At 34.3% G+C, this 18,710-nt stretch overlaps 3 protein-coding genes across 4 annotated transcripts; all 3 read right to left on the bottom strand.

Annotated features, from left to right (window-relative positions):
- Positions 1-1,944: 1,944 nt before the first annotated feature.
- LOC115973794 (28 kDa ribonucleoprotein, chloroplastic) lies at positions 1,945-4,931 on the bottom strand. Its single transcript, XM_031094033.1, has 4 exons — positions 4,410-4,931; positions 4,191-4,289; positions 2,599-2,886; positions 1,945-2,443 (listed from the first exon to the last, which is right to left on the bottom strand). The coding sequence occupies exons 1-4, from the start codon at positions 4,794-4,796 to the stop codon at positions 2,261-2,263; spliced, it is 957 nt and encodes a 318-aa protein (XP_030949893.1). The 5' UTR covers positions 4,797-4,931; the 3' UTR covers positions 1,945-2,260.
- A 2,084-nt stretch (positions 4,932-7,015) lies between these two features.
- On the bottom strand, positions 7,016-11,445 carry LOC115974296. The gene is made up of 6 exons (XM_031094571.1): positions 10,964-11,445; positions 10,155-10,427; positions 8,178-8,335; positions 7,895-8,000; positions 7,643-7,768; positions 7,016-7,511 (listed from the first exon to the last, which is right to left on the bottom strand). The coding sequence occupies exons 1-6, from the start codon at positions 11,153-11,155 to the stop codon at positions 7,374-7,376; spliced, it is 993 nt and encodes a 330-aa protein (XP_030950431.1). The 5' UTR covers positions 11,156-11,445; the 3' UTR covers positions 7,016-7,373.
- Positions 11,446-13,088: 1,643 nt separating this feature from the next.
- LOC115973788 lies at positions 13,089-15,428 on the bottom strand. 2 transcript variants are annotated; one of them, XM_031094029.1, is made up of 5 exons: positions 14,956-15,428; positions 14,777-14,848; positions 14,594-14,676; positions 14,212-14,414; positions 13,089-13,292 (listed from the first exon to the last, which is right to left on the bottom strand). In XM_031094029.1, the coding sequence occupies exons 1-5, from the start codon at positions 15,150-15,152 to the stop codon at positions 13,200-13,202; spliced, it is 648 nt and encodes a 215-aa protein (XP_030949889.1). In that variant the 5' UTR covers positions 15,153-15,428; the 3' UTR covers positions 13,089-13,199. The 2 variants fall into 2 exon arrangements, with proteins under 2 accessions (XP_030949889.1, XP_030949888.1); XM_031094028.1 differs by having other exon boundaries at positions 14,594-14,679; positions 14,956-15,351.
- Between the last annotated feature and the right edge of the window lie 3,282 nt (positions 15,429-18,710).

Genomic DNA, 18,710 nt, shown 5'->3' with positions numbered 1-18,710 from the left:
ACTTTATCAATATCAAAGGCTGGATTTAGAAACTAGAATTTTATTTGTATAACTCCACCCTTGTATTTGAAGGACTAATTTTCACATAGCTGATCTCAAACTCCAAAAAGAAGAGGAAAAGGACATTTGCTGTGGACGTGTTAAAATTCAATAGCATAAAAGTAAAAAGAGGGTTAAAAAAGACTAATGCAGCCAATGCCAAATAGTTGAGAACAATGATTCTTTGGTAGTCGAGCAATTCAAACATCACATTAGAAGTAGCTTATGTTATCTCCAAGCTGAGGAAAAAAAAGGGGAAAGGAAACAAGAGAGAGCTAATAGCTTAATTTGTAAATATAATTTGGCGTAGGATAGATCAGATTTTTTTTTCCTCCCAACCACCGCATTACCATAGCCACAACAAACATCATGATGGATTCTGACATAATATTTTCAAGGTTTAGAAAAAAAAATTTAGAAGAGGAGATTTGATAAATGATAAATTTTTGGCCAGGTGTTTGACTACAGAAGAGAAGCTATTGGAAAATTTTAGGTTATCCAATGTATAAAATATGGAGTGGACATCTGAGTTTTAAATTGCTTCTGCTTTGAGTAACATTTTGCCATCAGAGGATAGTTTCTATCAGCTGCATCAGAAGGATCTATAGATTAAAAGGTCTCTCTCTCTCTCTCTGATCAGATTCAAAGAAGTTTCAGTGTAACTGTGGTCAACTTTGTTATCAAACAAATTTCATAAGCAACATTGAGGACACACAAATTCAGCAGGAAAAACAAAAACAAAAAACAAATAATTGAGGACACAGAATCAACTATCAAGATAGAGAAACGTACACATGAAACCAGCAATGATCCACAACAAATAAGCATAGGTAAGCCAACATCAAAGAACATGGAAGAAGTATCAACATAAAATAAAATACAGATCTAAAATGTGTATAAGAACATCCAGGAAATGAATGGCCCTAATACACTGGTTTCTGCATCGCCATATGAGAAATGCACTGATGTAAGCATGAAATCCAAGCATTTGTGCACACACATCCCTGCAAGCAAGGGAGAGGGAGAGAGATAGTATATACTCTAATAATCAAACAGATATATCTGTTTGAAAAAGTTCAGCTGCCAAATTTCCCCCCTCCTACACGCACAATTTTCTTTAGGTTTGGGCATAACACTTAACAGTTGAATGAATCTATCGGATTTCAAAATCTTTCGTTCACCTTGCCTCTCTTACCCACCATGAGCTATACAGATCATATACCCTGTACATGAATTATTTTATAGGAAGGGAAAAGGGAGAGACAAGCAGAAGAGCCAAATATTGCCAGGCAAAACCATCTGAATGTCACACCAGTATATTCAACAGGCTAAACTATCAACACATGTTCATGTCATTATTACACAGATGGGAGATGAGTGAAGATGGTATTCCAGTCCAAAGGAAACTTGAACGAGGTCTTTAAATTTACCACCATAGCATGCTACCTAGCATCTTTTAGTTAAGGAATGTTGACCTCTTCAATATGGATCTTCTAGAATTCAAAATTATGAATATAAATTTATGATAAGTAATTTAATATATAAAAAGAAAGGCACAAAATGGGCACAAACAACATACATTGGACATATACAAGAATTACAACAACAAAGCCCTGGACCCAAAACTATGGTTTTGCAATAAATCCTCAATAAACTAATTGTGTTCACATGTATTCCTTTCTACCATTCCATCATATCCAAAATCAAACTCTCTATTACCTTCTTAATCAACATATCCTTTTTTGCTACTTTTACTAATGTTATTTAGGTCTTCCTCTACATCTTTTTGTTTCCTCGACTTGAATCAAATCACTCTTCCTTACTGATGCAATAACTGTGGAATAATTTTTAAAAGCTATAAGTAGAACAGTTGTGGAAAAGATGAGAGAGGATCCTTCTAAAATGGCCTGCTGAAGCATGAAAATCAATATTCAAAAACAGAGGAGAGCTTCAATTCAACTTGAAGGCACCACAAGCACAACAAAGGACACAATTGAATTTGAATCAAGGTATTAAGGTGATGAGCTCTTGTTAAATAGTGGATAGGATCCAAGATAGAGCTCGACTAGAATACAAATCCAAGTAATAGTCCCCAAGTTTTTGATGGCATACCACATCAGTATCTATATTTGTTTCTTATCTGCAGCATTGAATTTAAGAAGTTTTACCTACTGAATCACAAAAATGAAGAAAATGAAGCGAATTCACTGTCTCTGAAAATTCACTTTCCATTCTCATCAGCAGTATCTGCTTGCTCCACACTAGAGTTCAACTCAGTTGATGTATCTCCAGACTCTGCACTCTCTTCTGTAGTTGATGTATCTCCAGACTCTGCATTCTCTTCTGCTCGTAGTTTAACAAATTGTCGACTACGTGCTATTCGAATTGGTCTTCCCATAAATATCTGCAGTACAGAAACTTCTCAAATGAAATACAATCATATTCACTAGGAATAGTCTTAGAAAATTCAAGCAGAGAATGCAATCAAGCATTATAAACACACCCACAGTCATCGTCACAAATCATAATGATTCAGCACAGTTATCAAGACCAAATTACCTTCCCTTGGAAAGAAGAAAGAGCTTCGTCAGCATCTTTCTTGTATTTGAAGGCCACAAATCCATACCCAGAGGACTTTCTAGGATTCTCATGAAAGATAACTTGTGCAGAAACAAGACTACTGTTCTCTGAACCAAAGAATTCTCTGAGATCTTTAGACCTTGCTTCAAATGGCAAATTTGCTACAAACAAATTGAATGTTAATGGCTTTGGTTGCACAGGGGGAGGGGAAGGTTTCTTCTTTCGTGCCCTGGCATAATTGATCTTTAAAGTGCGGCCCTCGAACTCCTAGAAAGCAAAATAGAAAATAAAACCAGCAACTCCACAAGATGGCAAGTTAAAGACAAAAATCTTGTCCCTTATGTGCTGCAGATATAATGGAAGAAAAAAAAAAAAAAAAAAATTCTTTGCCAAATAGTGGAAAAACCAGCAGAAATGAACCTAACAACAAAACAAACACACACAGTGATACTAACTAATGTAACAGATCAAGTAGTGGAACGGTTGCTAGTAGTGGATTAATTTTCTAAAATATTCTTTAATTACTTTTCTCTAATTTGGTTAAGAGAAATAAAAAGACTGAGGTTTGCTTCAAGGGAACCCTAGAGCTCCAAGTTAGACTAGCTAACATTTTGTAATTTGGGAAATCATGATTCTATATTCATTGTCTCCATCTAAATTTATCCATGAGCTTTCAATTAGATAAAGATAAACTTCAAATTTCTAGAATTTATCAACAAATGACTCAATTTATCATAATATAGACTAATATAAATCATCCTACAGACTCCAAACTAATTTCTTTGAATCCATACAACAATTGCAGATCATTATTTACTCAATACTGATCAAAATATGCTAGACACATGACAAATTGGCACATTGACAAATAGCCAAAAATGACTGAATGTGCCAATTTGTCATATACACTTAACATGAGGAAACCTGCTGATTTTTCTAAGGTAGCCAACAATGACAACCACCAAGCCTTAGTCTTAAGATTTTGGGGTCGGTTATCAACTTTTCAACAGACTATTCATGGTTGACCATATGTATTCTTTTCTCACATTCTATTCTATTTGAAGTCATACTCTCTGTTACTTCCTTAATTGAAATGTCATTTTTTACTACTATTAATGTTATTTTTGGTCTTTCTCTACCCTTTTTATCCCCCATCTTTCTTTTGATAAGTCTATCTTACTGGTGCATTGCTCTCCTCTAAACATGACAAAACAATGTCAAGTGACTCTCTCACACCTTTTTATCAAATAGGGATCACCTCTATTTTTAAAGGAATTTCTGCAAATCCTATATTTCTTTGTATTTTCACTTATTCATGTTAACATTCTTAATTAAATACTAATCAAAATAAGCTAAACACATAAAACACAGCCACAAATGAGACAAATAGTCATATACACTTATTAAGGAAGTCTGCTAATTTTTTTTCAGGTAGCCAAATGATGTAAAATATGAAACTCAAGAGACCAATTGCTTTCTTTTCCCTATATTCTTTTCATCTCAGCAACACAACACTATTGCAAAATTACAGGCATACAAAAAATTAATCATTAAAAGAAAAAAATGCTTACATACGAGTCGAGATTATTGAGAGCCGTGAGGGCCTCCTCAGGCGAACCCATTGTGACAAAGGCCAAACCTCTGTTTTTGACCTTGTTATGCATAGAGAGCTTAACCACCACACCCAAAAAAAAAACAAAAAAAACACATATCAGAAAAACCAACAAAAAACAAAACCCACAAAATAAAATTGCTCAAAACAAATTTAAAAAAAAAAAAAGGATAAAAACCTCAACGTCTAGGACCGTCCCATGTTTCTCAAAGAGAGTACGAACATCTTCGGCGGTACAAGACCAAGGGACGTTCTGGGCAATCAGTCTGTCTCGTGAAAACTCCTCAGTTTCTGGTTCCAATACTTGGGTTTCGGTTGAAACATTGGTTGAAGAAGAAGAAGAAGAAGGAGCTTGAGCTTGTTCTTGGGTGGTGGAAGAAGAGAAGCGCAAAACGAAGTTGCTAGTACCAAGTCTTTTGGTTTTAATGGAAACGGAGTGAGAGAGATTGTGTTTGTAGTTGTAGGTACTAAGATTGGACAAAGGCGTGCGTGTGAGTTGTTGTTGTTCAGGGGGGAAGTAGTGAGTTAGAGATGGAAAGTGTAGAAAGCGTAGAAGAACTGCCATTAACGTTTGTTTGTACAAAGTTGATAGTGTTGCTTTGAGATTTCGAGAAGAGAGTGTGTCTCTCTTTCGGAATTTGGATATTGGATAAGAAGTGGGGACTTCTTGGAGCTGGGTTTATCTGTTTATGAGACTGGCAAATTGGCACGTTTAATTGGGCCGGAACGTAGTCGTTTAGCTCATTGGTTTTTTTTTTTTTTTTAATATTAAAATTTGGAATCGTTTTCATTTTAGTTTTTACTTTTCAAAATTTTTATTTTGGCTTTCCATGTTTGATTTTTAGTTTTTACTTTTCAAAATTTTTATTTTGGCTTTTCATGTTTGATTCTGAATGCTCGAAAATGTGTTAAAACACAAGAGCTGTTTAGACTTCGTAATTAAAATTTACAACTTGATAGATTTTACTCTAACTTATACTAAGTGCGAAATAGAGTAAATGCGAGCGGATAAACAAACAAACTACTCTAAACCAAATTCAATATATAACACAGTAGAAATATGAAAGCTAAAAGAGTAAGGAAGAAGAATGCAAACACAAGATAACACGCCGATGTGTTATCAAAGAGGAAACTGAAGTACTCGGTGTAAAACCTCTTTGCCGTCCTCCAAGCGATAATCGATTCACTAGACAATCAGTTGTGATACATGAGTTAGCAAGAGACTCTCCAAGTCTAATCTACCCAATGCACCTAAATCCTCTAAACTCCTACTCCAACAAGGCTTCTCGGAACCGTGTCCTATCTATCTCTCCGGATCCAGCAATACACCTGATTGCATCCGCCAAAGTCTGGCTTCTTCCAATGCTTCTTAGCAGCACCAAAATCTCATTGAACACTCTGAAAGAGTGTGGTAAGTGTTTGGGCTATCAACCTATCAATGGTATGGAAATGGAGAGGTAGGAGTTAAGGAAAATCCACAAGCAATTGTGTAGAGAATTGTGAGTATAATAATCTCTAACTCTTAGGGTTTGTTGCTAGGGTTTTCTCTTAGAAGCACTCCTCAACATCTGTGGGTAATGTGGATATAAATAGTGTAGCCATTGAAAGTGTGTATCAGAAATGACAGTCTGACAAAACAGAATGTTTCGCAGGTGTCTCGCGGGAAGGCCTTACCCGCGAGATACTAGCGAAAACCAGCTGTTTCCATCCTGTCCTGACTCTTCGCATTCCAACCATATGCAGGGCACATGCATTACTTGGCGGGATGCTAAGTCACAAGCTACCCGCGAAAACACTTCAGTCTTCAATGCCATAAGTCTTCACACACACTCTCTCTCACACACAACTCTTACAAATAAATCTCACATGAAATACAGGGTATAAAAAGATTGAACCTAATTACAATTAAATTTGGTACGGAATAAAAGCCAACAAAACACATAGTTGTAAATTACAACTTTACAGATTCAGTTTACTATTTGATCTTAAAAATTTCAAAATCTTCTTTTCTATAAGTGCAAAATGAAAAATTGAATCAAACATAAATAACTAAAATGAAAAACACAGGTAAAATAAATGTAAAATAAAAAGGTGTGGGTACTTATTCAAGAATTATCTCTAAGGTCCATATAGCATCTCCCCTCACAAAATATGGATTTGTGGCAAGTTTATTCAATTAGAATTAGCTCAATTATCTACCCCTTTTTCGTTTTGGTGCAAACAAGGTGAAAGTCAACTTTTCCCTAACTTCTATAATATCTCTTATAATGGTTGTATAGAGCATCCTTCTTAGAGAATGTAACCACAAAATCTATGAGGCCCACATTATGTGACAAGGGCGCATCATGCAACTGTTGCAGAAGTTACCCCATGTTGCATGTTATGGTACATTGATTAAAATTCTAGGCAATCTTTGTCCATAAAACGTAACCACAATTCTTTAAGTGTATGCAACTCTTGTAACTTAGTGCATGTGAGTCACTTTCCCAAACCATAAAAATAAAAAGAGTGTGCCCATTTGCAAGTGATAAAACTACCCCTTGTCACTAAAACTTAAGTTAAAAGGTTTAAATTATTAGGAAATGATGAATTTAATCACTTAACCATCATGTATGAGTCCAAAATCTCATTTAATAAGTGAGACCTAGCACGTGAGATTTTTAAATTTAAAATAAAAGGTAGAACGCATATTTGAACTCAAGACCAGGAGAGGGGGGGGGGGGGATCACATATGAATATGAAAATGTGCAGCACATGGAGCATGCAACAAGAATACAGATTACATGACACCGCAAGATCATTTTCCAACACTAAGAATTCATGGGGAAGAAAGATACATCATGTCCGAAAATTCTCCATTAGGAGCTAATAGGAAGCAAACAATTTCCCTGTAGTGTTATCTTGAAAATACATTGACAAGATTTCCAATCTTTCTCAGCAACATATTACTCAAAGTACTCTTAAATTTCTTTAGATTGGTGTTGTCTAGAGTCTAGACAATCCGACTAAGAAGAAAGCCCTTCCTTTCCTTGAAATCTTAGCGGCAGAGAATAACAAGAAAAATTAGTTCCAAATGGTAAAAATCACCATCCTGTTTACAAAGGGGGAAAGAAGAAAACATCAACCTACTCATGAAAGTTTGTTAGAATTTATGCATTTTAGAGTCAGGGGAGTTATTTCGCAAGGGTGAAAGGGGATGTCTTGCTAAATCCACATCATTAAAATCAAGCTTCTTCTCAACTGGGCTGCTTATCCTGGGGCTTGATTTTCGCTTGTTTGACTGCAAGGAAGTCATATAGAACATTAAAGCAGAGACCAGAAACAGTACCAGAAGTGATTCAAAACACCACACAAGCTTTTTCTTTTTTAAGTAAAAAAAAATTGTGCAAGTTATTCTTCTCTCTTTCTCACCTTCGCAGAAGCAGTGCCAGTGTGTTTCCCACTAGAACTATGATGGCTTCTTTCTTTCTGATATTTCCTAAGCAACCTCTTATTTTCCTCATCCAATACATTGTTTTCTTCGAATAGCAATTTGACCTACATTTTATCATTAATAATTTAGATGAATATTTGGAGAACATACAATCCAATGCATGCAAATGAGAGAGAGAGAAGCGGGGGGTGGGGGCTCATCTGGCAGATGGGTTTTACTACTCTTCTCACCTCCTCTTCTGCTCTAGCAAGGTTGATCCTTAAATGTTCCTTATCGTTCTCAAGTGTCTTCGCTTCAGCAGCCAGTGATAGAATCTTCTGAGTTGATGGCCTCAAGCTACCACAATATCACAAAAAAAGTTTTTTAAGTAACAAAGTGGCAACTCAAATATGGGCAACAAATTATGATGGTAAAATTACCTAAAGGCATATTGTAATTGTACAAACACAAAGTCGCCACTAAATAAATCAGCCAAGGAGGAATTATGTCAAAGTAAAAGAAAAAAATACTCACCAATTCCACATTTTAAGCAATCTTTGACATGATTCATGACTGCTATTGGCCTCCAAGAATGCATGTGCAGATGAAACATCATCTTTACTGATCAATGTTGTTAACACTGACTCAAGTAAACTGTTCTCTATAATTGTGTCCTCAGCAGAAGAATCAACCTTCAGGTTAACAGAAAATTTAGGTTTGTCAGCCCTAATTCTATTTAAGATAGAATCAAGCTCTCTATATTGCTCTACCTATTACAAACTCATTATCAAAAAAGAAGATGAGAAATATCAAAGAGACAAAGACAACTTACTAGCAAATTGTTTTGACTAAAGTCAAATTCTTTTATCATAAAAATATAACACTGATATTAGTCTCCTTTGCACAGTACATTAAGAAACTTGTCATTGTAAACTGTAACTATGAATTGTTCCTCTGTTGTGCATGTGCAGACACTGTTACTGGGTTTGGCAAAACCAAAACTCAGTTGTCAAAGAACCATTCAGACGTTATTACACCATAAGGGATTATGTATAGTTGAAAAAGAACTGTTTTTATCATTTAGCTTTATAAACACCATGAATGCTGCATGACTGCTGGATTAGTAAATTTCATACGTTAAGATATTTTGAAACTGCAATTCCCACGTTCCACAAATAACTCATCAAATTCACCTTCCAAGCATTTTTAGATGAAAATTACATTGAAAACCTTAATATTCATGAAAAACAATGTAAAATTCACCTTAGAATAAGTTTAAATAAAAACAATGTATTAAGGGAACCTTCTTATAGTCAACAGGATACACACAGCAGCACTCAACCTTAAACAAAATTGCATGGATGATTAAATATGCTAGGACATAATATAATACACCACACTCTTTTTCATCCAAATTTCCTCCAATCAGCTTCACACAAAAATGCTTCCCTACTTTTATCAAATAAAAAATATTGATTCAATTTGAGAACAGATTTGCGCCCTGCTATCTGCATCTTATCTGTTCTGGACATCTTTTCATTACTGAAAGCACATCATACTGAAAAGAATACTACTAATTCATGACTACTGCATCATATTATGGGTATAACCAGCTGCTAAATAATTTTCACTCGAAAGACATGATGGCTTCATTGAAAACCACTATATTGTATTGAGTTTGAACAGGATTTATTGTTAATTTATATTTTTACTGTGTTTGTCAACACATTCATTTCCAAGTATTTCTGTTCTTTGAAGTGCCTGAAAGGGATTGCCCAAGAAAAACAGTGAAAGAGAGAGAGAGAGAGAGTGAGTAGAACAATTTTTTTTTTGTTAAAAAAAAAAAAATGAAATCATAATCTATTTTGGAGATTCAGATAACAAAGTTGATATTTCAATGTAAAGAATACAACTGAACAAAAAATGGGTTCAGTTTAATTCGGTTTAAACTTTAAACTGTGGAAAGAACACCAAGCTTCTCAAGAGTGAAACTCTTGCATGCAGAAACATCAGAACAACAAACAATTTTATTAATTTATTTGAGAAATAAAGGACCTTCCTATCAATAACAGTCTCAAGGAAAAGACACCACACACACACACACACCCACCATACACACAAAACAATTGCATATAAAGCAACCTATTTTGAATGCAAATATTATATACAAATCATAGAAATACACACAGAAACTATAGTATCTAAATGTTCAACTTGACAGAATTTAAGTCACCCAAAATATCCTTACTGCAGATATCACAAAATTGACAAGCATCACACTGAATTCTCTACTGGCTCAATTCATTGAATAAAAGAAAAATAATTCCACTTTATAAACCCATCTTCCCTGATTCACACTATAAAAAAATTAAAATACCCACAAATCCACTAAATACAAAATTAATCAATTACCCAAGTACCTTTCTCTTTCAATTTATCAAATTTAACACACAAAAAAGCATATAAACAGATCAAGTAAAAATAAAACAAGGAAGATTAAAAAATAATTACCGTGCGCATCTCACATTCACACTTGTAGAACTGCAACTCCTCCGACAACTTTCTGACCTCCTCCTCCAACTCATGGACTCGAATCTCAGCCTCCTTGGCACGCTCATCGGCCTCGTTCCCAAAATCCATCAAGGCTTCCCGGTCACGATCGTAAAGCGAGCACTCCCTCTCCCACTTATTACACTGACTCAAAAGATTCGCACACTCCAAAGCCAATTTATGATTCTCCTCCACAAATTTCTTCAACGCTTGCGCATTCATGCTCGCCTCAGCCTATAACATTTCCCCCAACAAAAAAAAAAAAATCTTTAGTTCACCAAATAAAACACACATACATATAAATATAACCACACATAGCAACATACATAAATACATATATGAATTATTATTCAGCCAATTACATTTTCAAATCAAATAAAAGACACACACATCAAATATATATATTAGATGACAAGGAACCACTTCAAGGCAGTGTCACTTCGTGTACCCACCCTTGTCGAGTATACCCCAGATACACAACCCCGCCTCATACATAACTGTGTAACCGGTAATTAACATTGAGCTAACCCATGTGGGCATATATATATGTATGAATTAAAATTCAACCAGTTACATTATCAAGAACACTACGAAAATCTAAAAATCAACAAACAGAACACACATACAGAAACATAAACATAAATACATACATATGAATTAAGATTCAGCCAATCACATTTCCAAAAGCATTAAGAAAAAAAAAATCTTTAAATCAAGAAATAAAAAATATACATAGATAAATAAAACAGGTAAAATTGAAAGGTACGAACCCTAATGCGGTCGATGAGTTCGTCTTTCTCTCGAAGCTTATACTGTAAGGAAAGGCACCGGTTGCGAAGTCGGCGCTGTGCTTCTTGGGATACACTAAGCTTCAATTCCAGAGTCTTAGTCGATAAAGGGAGCCCTAGTGAGTGATCAATGGAATCTTTGATGTAATCATCGATTTCTTGAGGAAGATCCATCTTTTCTTAGGAATTTTTTTTTTTTTTTTTCTCGGGACCGATCAAAACCCTAGAATTTCACAATTGGGAATTGAAATTTTAGGGTTTTGGGAGCCAAAAACGAGAGCGTTTTGAAAGCCTAGAGAGAGAGAAGAGTTTGGGTTTGGTGTGAAGTCTGAAAGATCGAAACGACGGAGTTTTAGATTGTCTGAAAGTTTTCTTTGTTTTTCTCACTCTCTGGGGTGTTTGTTAGTTTGTTTGTGAATTGTGAAATCTCAGTTGGGTTTTCAAATGTGAGGGGCTGGCTGGGTAGCCGTTAGGGCGAGATTTCAAATGAAACCAAAATTTAGCTGGGCCCCACGTGGTTGAGTAAGAACGGGACTTCGATGCCGCTCCAGTTTAAAAAGTGAAACGTAAAACATATTACGTGGCCCGTAATAAACCATTGGAGATTAGGAAAAAAAGATTTGATAAAAGGTATTGCTATGATCTGATTGGATAGCGACGGAGTACATGAGAATATTGAGAATAGAGTAGAGATTTTTTTTTTTTTTTTTTGGAGAGGAAGACTATGATAGAATTGGGTTGGAATGGGACGGATCCAGGACTTGGAGTTAGGAGGGTTAACTTGTTTCTATCCTTTGGTTTTGTTGCTTCTTAGCTACTAAGTGTGTGTGTGTGTTTTTTTTTTTTTTTACTTTGATGGGTAAAATTAGTTGATTGGGCTTAATTTTTTTTTTTTTAGTTTTGTTATTGGTAATTTTTGTCGTTAGACTAATTTTTTTGAGCTTGTATATTTTGTTTTAAATTTTAGATGTATAAATTTTTTTATGGCCATTAAAAAGAGGAAAAATGTTATAATTACAATTTTTTTTACAAATTACTGTTATAATGAGTAATTATTGGTAAGTAAAAAGTGATGTAAATGGCGAGCCTAGATATGAACTAATAGTAATTTGTACCTCAACAATTTGTATAAATGTTGTAGAAAAGTTTGTGCTTATAACATTACTCTTAAAAGAATCAACGATATTGTTTAGAGGGGCAAAGTGTAATTTTATAGAACAAAATTACTAAAAGTAGTACCTATATCTATACTAGTAATTTGTAAAAAATAATATGGGAGGGGGGGCATTACCCGCAAAGCCCAAGTGTGCCTCCATCCCTGAATTGGATGGCCAAATTGACTTGATAATAAATGTAAGCAAAATAATATTTATATATTAAAATATAATAAATAAGATTTGTAATTAATTTTTTGTGTTATTTTAAAAATTTTATGCATTAGTCTATAAATCTATATGGTAAAATTTGTAAAATTTCTAACATCACTACTTAAAATGTGAGGATAAGTACATCTTATTATAAGAGAATTCTCTTAGCATTGTGTGTGTATGATTAATAAATTTATTAACTAAAGAAGTGTTTATAACAATGGTCACATAGTGAACCTAAGCCAATGATGAGATGGAGGGTGATCATGGGTTGGTCAATCTCATGTTGGTTGATCTGATCACATCAGTTTGAAATTCTTCCAATCATTTTTGACCACAGACATGTGGGTCGTAGATCAATTTGGTAAAAGATTAAATCGACAATTGGATCAATTGAACTCGCAAGTCCCTCGTCAATGCTAGCAATTTGAGTGGTGTTACAATAGGTGAGTTGATGGAGATCTCAGTAGCTAGTGAATATGGTGAAAACCTAGGTATGCCTGCTAGGTTTTATAAAATAATTACAATTATTCATCCAATACATAGGGAAATATGATACTCCATTACCAAATGTTCACATTTATGTGTGTTCTATAAGTAGCAGGAAGTGTTTATTATGCCTCAGATTTTATGCATATTTATCTTTCACATCTTAATCATTCACAATTTTGATGCCTTAATTTCAAGAGTCGCATAATAGTTTAGTTTTCGAATTTCTAGTTTTTCAAATTGAATCGAAGTTACAAATAGAGAAAGAATAAATAATATTGTCTCATTTAATTTGAGTTTGTGTTCAACAAATTACAAGTCAAGGCCCACATGGCCTGCCCTAGAACTGTATTTCACCAAGTCTAACTTTGGCTATTTTCTTCTTTAGATGTCTTCTTGGCTTGATCAATGACAGGGTCAATTAATGATTCCACATCCTTCTCCACTTCTTCAACCTGCAAATTGTATTTGATTAATTAACTTCCCATAAACAAATTGTAAAACAAACACCTTTTACTTCTACTGATAAATAAAGGGAAATATAGACATATAACTGTTAGGAAGAATTGACACTGTTACTTTTAGATTCAAATCATAAAATGGGAATATGGGTCTGGTTCAAATTACATCGTTCAATAACATTGTATTAAATTATTTCTTTGTCAATTTTTTGTTTAGATCACATAATCTCTTCATACTTATCATGAATACCAAATTTCCTATAATCTAATATTATTATTTTTTTCTAATCTATATGCATTTAGTGTATTTTTATATAATCTATTTGATGATGTGATATTAACCAAAAGTTATACAATGTATAACCTAAATTAACATTGTTAAGAGATGTTTTGGTTCTACGAAACTGCGTGGCAACAATAAATGAAATTACCAGGCTTTTTCTACCAAAAAATAAGAAAAAAAGAAATTACCAGGCTTTGTCATATGCACCGCACTAGAAAACAAAATTAGAAAAATAAACAAATAAACAAGTAGCAGGCTATATAATATTCTTCTTATTGATAACCATGTGACTAATAGTTAACCTAACCACAAGACTTAGTCAAATTACAGGATTGCAAATTGCAATAATGAATGAATTCTCCATAAACTACAATAATAAGAAGCTAGCATCTATGAGATCAGAAGCAAGCAAACTGGATCACATGGACCCAGTTAATGCTGATCCTAACCCAATCTGTTTCAATTCAAATACTATAGCGGTCAATTTTTTGCGTAGCCTAGGAGAAGTGATTAATGAAACTTAGAGATAATGAAACAAAAATATAATAAAAGATTATGCAATTGATAGTTTGATACTATCGGTGCCTTATTCACTATGACTTTAACAAAAGAAAGGGTATTAGGTATGACCTTGTCAATGACGTCTTCTACTAGCTGGGCATCCTTGGCTGTTTTTTCTGCTACTTTTTCAATAATTTTTACAGCGACTCTAAGTTTTCCTCCTTCTGGAAGGTGCTCTGAAATTTCTTCTGCTACTTTATCTACTTCCTCCGCCACCTTTTCTACGACCTCCGCCACCTCTTCTGCAGCCTCCACCACAGTATCAACTTCCTCTGTATGTCAAATCCAAGCACCAAATTAAACCCCCCATTAACAATGATGATGTAAACCTTAGTCCCAAAAAATTTTGGGGTCAATTATGGATCCTCAACAGACTACTACAAGATGCATAAGTGATGCAGATATGCATTATAATTGACCAAATGGAGAAGAACAGGTTAAGTTTCCTTACGTTTTAGCTTGAGTAGTGGCCCAAATTTGATCCCAAAGAGGGGTAGAATTGCTGACACTATCAGTCCAACAATCCAATGTTTCCTGCTAAGATATTGGCATAAACTTTTATTGTCTCACAAGGGAGAGGAAAAAAAAAAAGACAGAATATTACAAATCAAAAAGATTATATGATTTTTCTTACCATGGACCAGGAGAAGCTGGATTAGATGGAATTGAAGGTACTGGTGGTATACTGCTATGGACAGTCACATCCCTGAACCAATACATTTATATAGAATTACTTAAGCTGAAAAACACTTCTATGAAAATAACCCAGAAATTATTCGGCAAAACCAAAGAATAAAAAGTAAAAACTAGTACATCTTTCTTTTGCTGACAGCTAGCTCTCTCGGCCCAGTTTTGAGAAACTGTAACCTCTGATCAGTACCAAGAAAAGACCTTTTCTCGTTGCGTTTTGAGATAAGCAGAAGCCGATAAGGATTTGGAATTAATTGGTCTCTGCGAGAGGCGCCAATAAGAGCGCTGGTGCAAGAAAGAATTGATTTTGATGCAGACATATGGAACCTACTTCGTATAACTCTTTACAACAAGTGCTTGCTGCTGTGATAATCAATCTAATCTTACAAGTTTGTGTTAATAACTGATAGGGTTTCAATCAAGAAGAAGACTTGAAAGAGGTTTGAACTTTGAACTTTGAAATACAGATTGGCAAGAACGTGCCTGTTAAATTAAGAATTGGAAAAATTAATTAATGTGACTTGGAGGAATGGTTAAGGCAAATATATACTAGTTTCCCAAACACGCTTTTATCATGGATTTGTCGCGGAGTCAATATTATAACTTTTCCAAGGTCAAGTACTGTATAATCCTCGTTTTTTTTTTTTTTTCTTTTTTTTTTTTTGCTGAAAATACTCTAATTGTTTGCTTCACGTTACTTGTTGCTTTTAAATTATACATAGATTTAACACCGTTTAGAAATTTCTTGGTATCCTCGGAGGTTGTATATTCTAATGGACATAGTCCATTTTGGTTCTAGATAGTAATAGACCATGCCCACCTATCCATCAATCTTCGCACAAGTTAATCAACTTGCACAATGTTAAAATTTAGCGTGTTTGACCAAGACTATTTGATGGAATCTTCTGGGTATAATTTTCTTACTTTTCACTTGTGCATGAAGAAATATTCATGTGAAGAAAGAAAAGGCCAATTCTAGATTCCATCGGTCTCGTACTTGGGCAATGTACTGTAGTACAAGTATTTGCCCACGTTTAAGTCACATTGGGCATGCACAATACAGTAGTGAGATTATGACTGGGCTTTGTAATTATAGATTAACCTTTGTTAATGTTGGGCTAGTGACATACTTAAAATCTCTGCTAGTCATAGGATTTTGTCTACATTTAGTAATGTCATCCTAAATCAATATTGAGCTTTGCTAAAATAAGTTTGGTATGAACCACATGCATTTATTATACATTTCTGTTCGGATATTCTCCTATAAAGATTTCCCAGCAAATATAAAATAAAAATCCTTTTTGGGCAGTCTCTTCAATCTATAGAAAGCTCAAAATTTGGTAATGGAAATTGGAAATGGAGGAACTATTATTTTGCGCTTGCAATATGGATAACAGTGCTAAATTTCTAACTAATTCAAACTGGTGGACTTGCTTCATATTTTTATCTTAAGAACTTTTTTTTTTTTGGAGACACTAGCTCTGCAAAACAGGATGGAAAAATTGGATTAATTAAATAATCACTCTTGAAACTTATTTGCCTTAATTATTATAGAGACTCAATTTGTAACGATCCCCAAGGAGTATTGGGTTCGAACGTTAAAGGCTCAAACAATAAAATTTGTAGAGAGTGGGCTAAAAGGCTAGGCCTTGGTTATCGGATAATAGTTAGTCATGGTGTTCATGATGATTGCACAGAGGTGAACTGAGCTTGTCCAAGAAGGCTTTCTCTCTGGCACGGCCTGAGTGGCTCCGATCATTGGACCTCGTCCGAGGAGCTTAATGTTCTTATTATTCCTTTTATCCTAGATTACAATGGACCAAGAGACGATACATAATGCTCTTGTTTTTTCTTCCCTCCTCCTTTTGGCGTGGATGAATTCTTACATTATATAACCCCTCTCAGTTGATCCTGACCTTCCATCTATTGATCAGGCAGGTAACTACTTGAGTGCTTGTCCTATCAGCCGCCTTCCCCCACTTTCTATTAGTTACAATAACCGAAGCCACACTGTTCAGAGGTCTTTTCCCATCAATGTGGTCAAGACGTTTGTTGGCGCATTCAATACAAAGATGCAGCTTTTCCTTGAACCGCTCCTACACTGTACCCCCGTGCGAGTTCTATTGTACTTGTCTTTTCTTCTGGGAGCGCTTTGGGGGTTGCCTTTGATGGCGTGTCGTTCTTCCCTTCTAGGTTTTGGGATGCTGAGGACAAGATCGTTCTCAGCTACATTTCTAGGCTATTTGGACTTTCACTGCATGTCCTCGGCAACGTCTCTCCTTGGCGCGGGCCTTGGGCCCTAATGTATAGTGGGCCGGAGTCACAAATTCTCTGGCCCCACAATTATAATCTTATAATAATGCTATAAACATAATAAATTTCACAACTTGTTAAAATGACAAGTTGTAATTAGTGAAACATCATTTTCATTAAACCAATTACTAATCAGTAATCACTTTTATTATATATCAATTGCAGTATACTATTTTAAATATTATAATTTTTTTTAGATAAAAGATAGAAAAAAAAAATTAATTTTTTTTTTTTTATTGTGTCGCAGTACTTATTGACAATATTATACTTATATTAGACGCAATGATAGCCAAAATTAGGTATTGCACCTTTCTTTTCCTTGTCTCTTTTTGCCTTTTTGGTGTATATGGTCAATTATTTATGAGCTTCCTTACTCAATGGGCCAATGGCTTCCGAGGACATACATGGTTACATTGCTAGAGGAGTCATCCATCCTCTCACAGAGAGTGTGGGTCCTTATCCTATGGAGCCAGAACGTTGATTAAACTTGAGCATTCACGCTAAGTTTAATACGCTTCTACACAAATTTGGTCTTAAAAAATAAAAACACACTTTCAACGATTTTTATATTTTATCAACTAGACCACATGGGCCTACTACATTTGGCTCTTAATTTCTTCAATTCTTCTATGACCACACTATTGAAATTGTCAACTTGAATGGTAGATAATCACTTTCACATAAACCTATATTTTTTTTTTCCACTATTTATAGTCAACCACATTATAATTATGATGAAAGTTGTAACACAAAAGTTGTTTCCCTAAGCAAAGGGTTTGGCTCGTTGTTGAACCTAAGAAGAAGGGAATCAAGGGATTGGCTCGTTGAGGGTTGCATGCCATGAGAAAGATATCTTCACAACCTTTTTTCTTAATTTACTAAGGTAATAAGTTGTAATTCAAGCAATATCATTTCTATATGAACCCTACCATTAACGACATCTTTATTATACTCTAATCACAAAAAGTCATACTAAAAAGAAAAAAAAAAGTTGTGAAAAGTGTTAGTGTCCTTAAACTTATTGAAAATGCAAATATAGTGAGTCACGGATATTCAAGAGATTCCTGATAACTTACCTAATAGTCATGCTCTTGAATGCGATTTCTTGTAAAAATTATAATTTTCATTGCTTCAAACTACCACTTCTGTGAAAATTAAGTGAACTTTTATTTCACATTCAAGCCTTTTTTTGTACCTAGTGCTGTTGAGATTTAAGAGTTCAGACTAATAACTGATGTTCTTTGCTACTTGTTATAAGGACAAAATTTAGCTTTAAAATTGGTTGTAGTCTAAGGCTACAACCTTATTTAATATCTTTTTATTGGAGGTAAATTTTGATTAATCCAACATTGGATTACATTTTCTTCTTATATTCTCCATGTTTGTAAAATTTCTAGAAAATTAAAGATCAATAGCTATATTATCAATAAATTATTTAAATTACAATTTTTGTAGTTTAAAATTATGTATAAAATATAAGTTTATAGATCATATAATAAATAATATCCAATTGGCATAAAATTTGACATGTGTATTAAGAGTGTAAAGAACATATAATTCAACGG

Source organism: Quercus lobata, chromosome 2 (assembly GCF_001633185.2).
Source record: "Quercus lobata isolate SW786 chromosome 2, ValleyOak3.0 Primary Assembly, whole genome shotgun sequence".
In the NCBI taxonomy this organism is placed as follows: Eukaryota; Viridiplantae; Streptophyta; class Magnoliopsida; order Fagales; family Fagaceae; genus Quercus; species Quercus lobata.
The sequence above is the reverse complement of the archived record's forward strand: the minus strand, read 5'-3'. Positions and strand labels throughout refer to the sequence as shown.

What these genes read in the sequence shown, in the direction of transcription:
- LOC115973788 (XM_031094028.1), bottom strand. Translation starts at nt 15,152, where the DNA reads ATGTCTGCATCAAAATCAATTCTTTCTTGCACCAGCGCTCTTATTGGC. An exon ending in GCCACTACTCAAGCTAAAAC is followed by an intron (nt 14,415 to 14,593) that starts GTAAGGAAACTT and finishes TTTGACATACAG; the next exon opens with AGGAAGTTGATACTGTGGTG. An exon ending in TAGAAGACGTCATTGACAAG is followed by an intron (nt 13,293 to 14,211) that starts GTCATACCTAAT and finishes TACAATTTGCAG; the next exon opens with GTTGAAGAAGTGGAGAAGGA.
- LOC115974296 (XM_031094571.1), bottom strand. Translation starts at nt 11,155, where the DNA reads ATGGATCTTCCTCAAGAAATCGATGATTACATCAAAGATTCCATTGAT. An exon ending in GTGAATGTGAGATGCGCACG is followed by an intron (nt 8,336 to 10,154) that starts GTAATTATTTTT and finishes GTTAACCTGAAG; the next exon opens with GTTGATTCTTCTGCTGAGGA. An exon ending in CTGGCACTGCTTCTGCGAAG is followed by an intron (nt 7,512 to 7,642) that starts GTGAGAAAGAGA and finishes ACTTCCTTGCAG; the next exon opens with TCAAACAAGCGAAAATCAAG.
- LOC115973794 (XM_031094033.1), bottom strand. Translation starts at nt 4,796, where the DNA reads ATGGCAGTTCTTCTACGCTTTCTACACTTTCCATCTCTAACTCACTAC. An exon ending in TCAATAATCTCGACTCGTAT is followed by an intron (nt 2,887 to 4,190) that starts GTAAGCATTTTT and finishes TTTGCTTTCTAG; the next exon opens with GAGTTCGAGGGCCGCACTTT. An exon ending in TTTCTTCTTTCCAAGGGAAG is followed by an intron (nt 2,444 to 2,598) that starts GTAATTTGGTCT and finishes TCTGTACTGCAG; the next exon opens with ATATTTATGGGAAGACCAAT.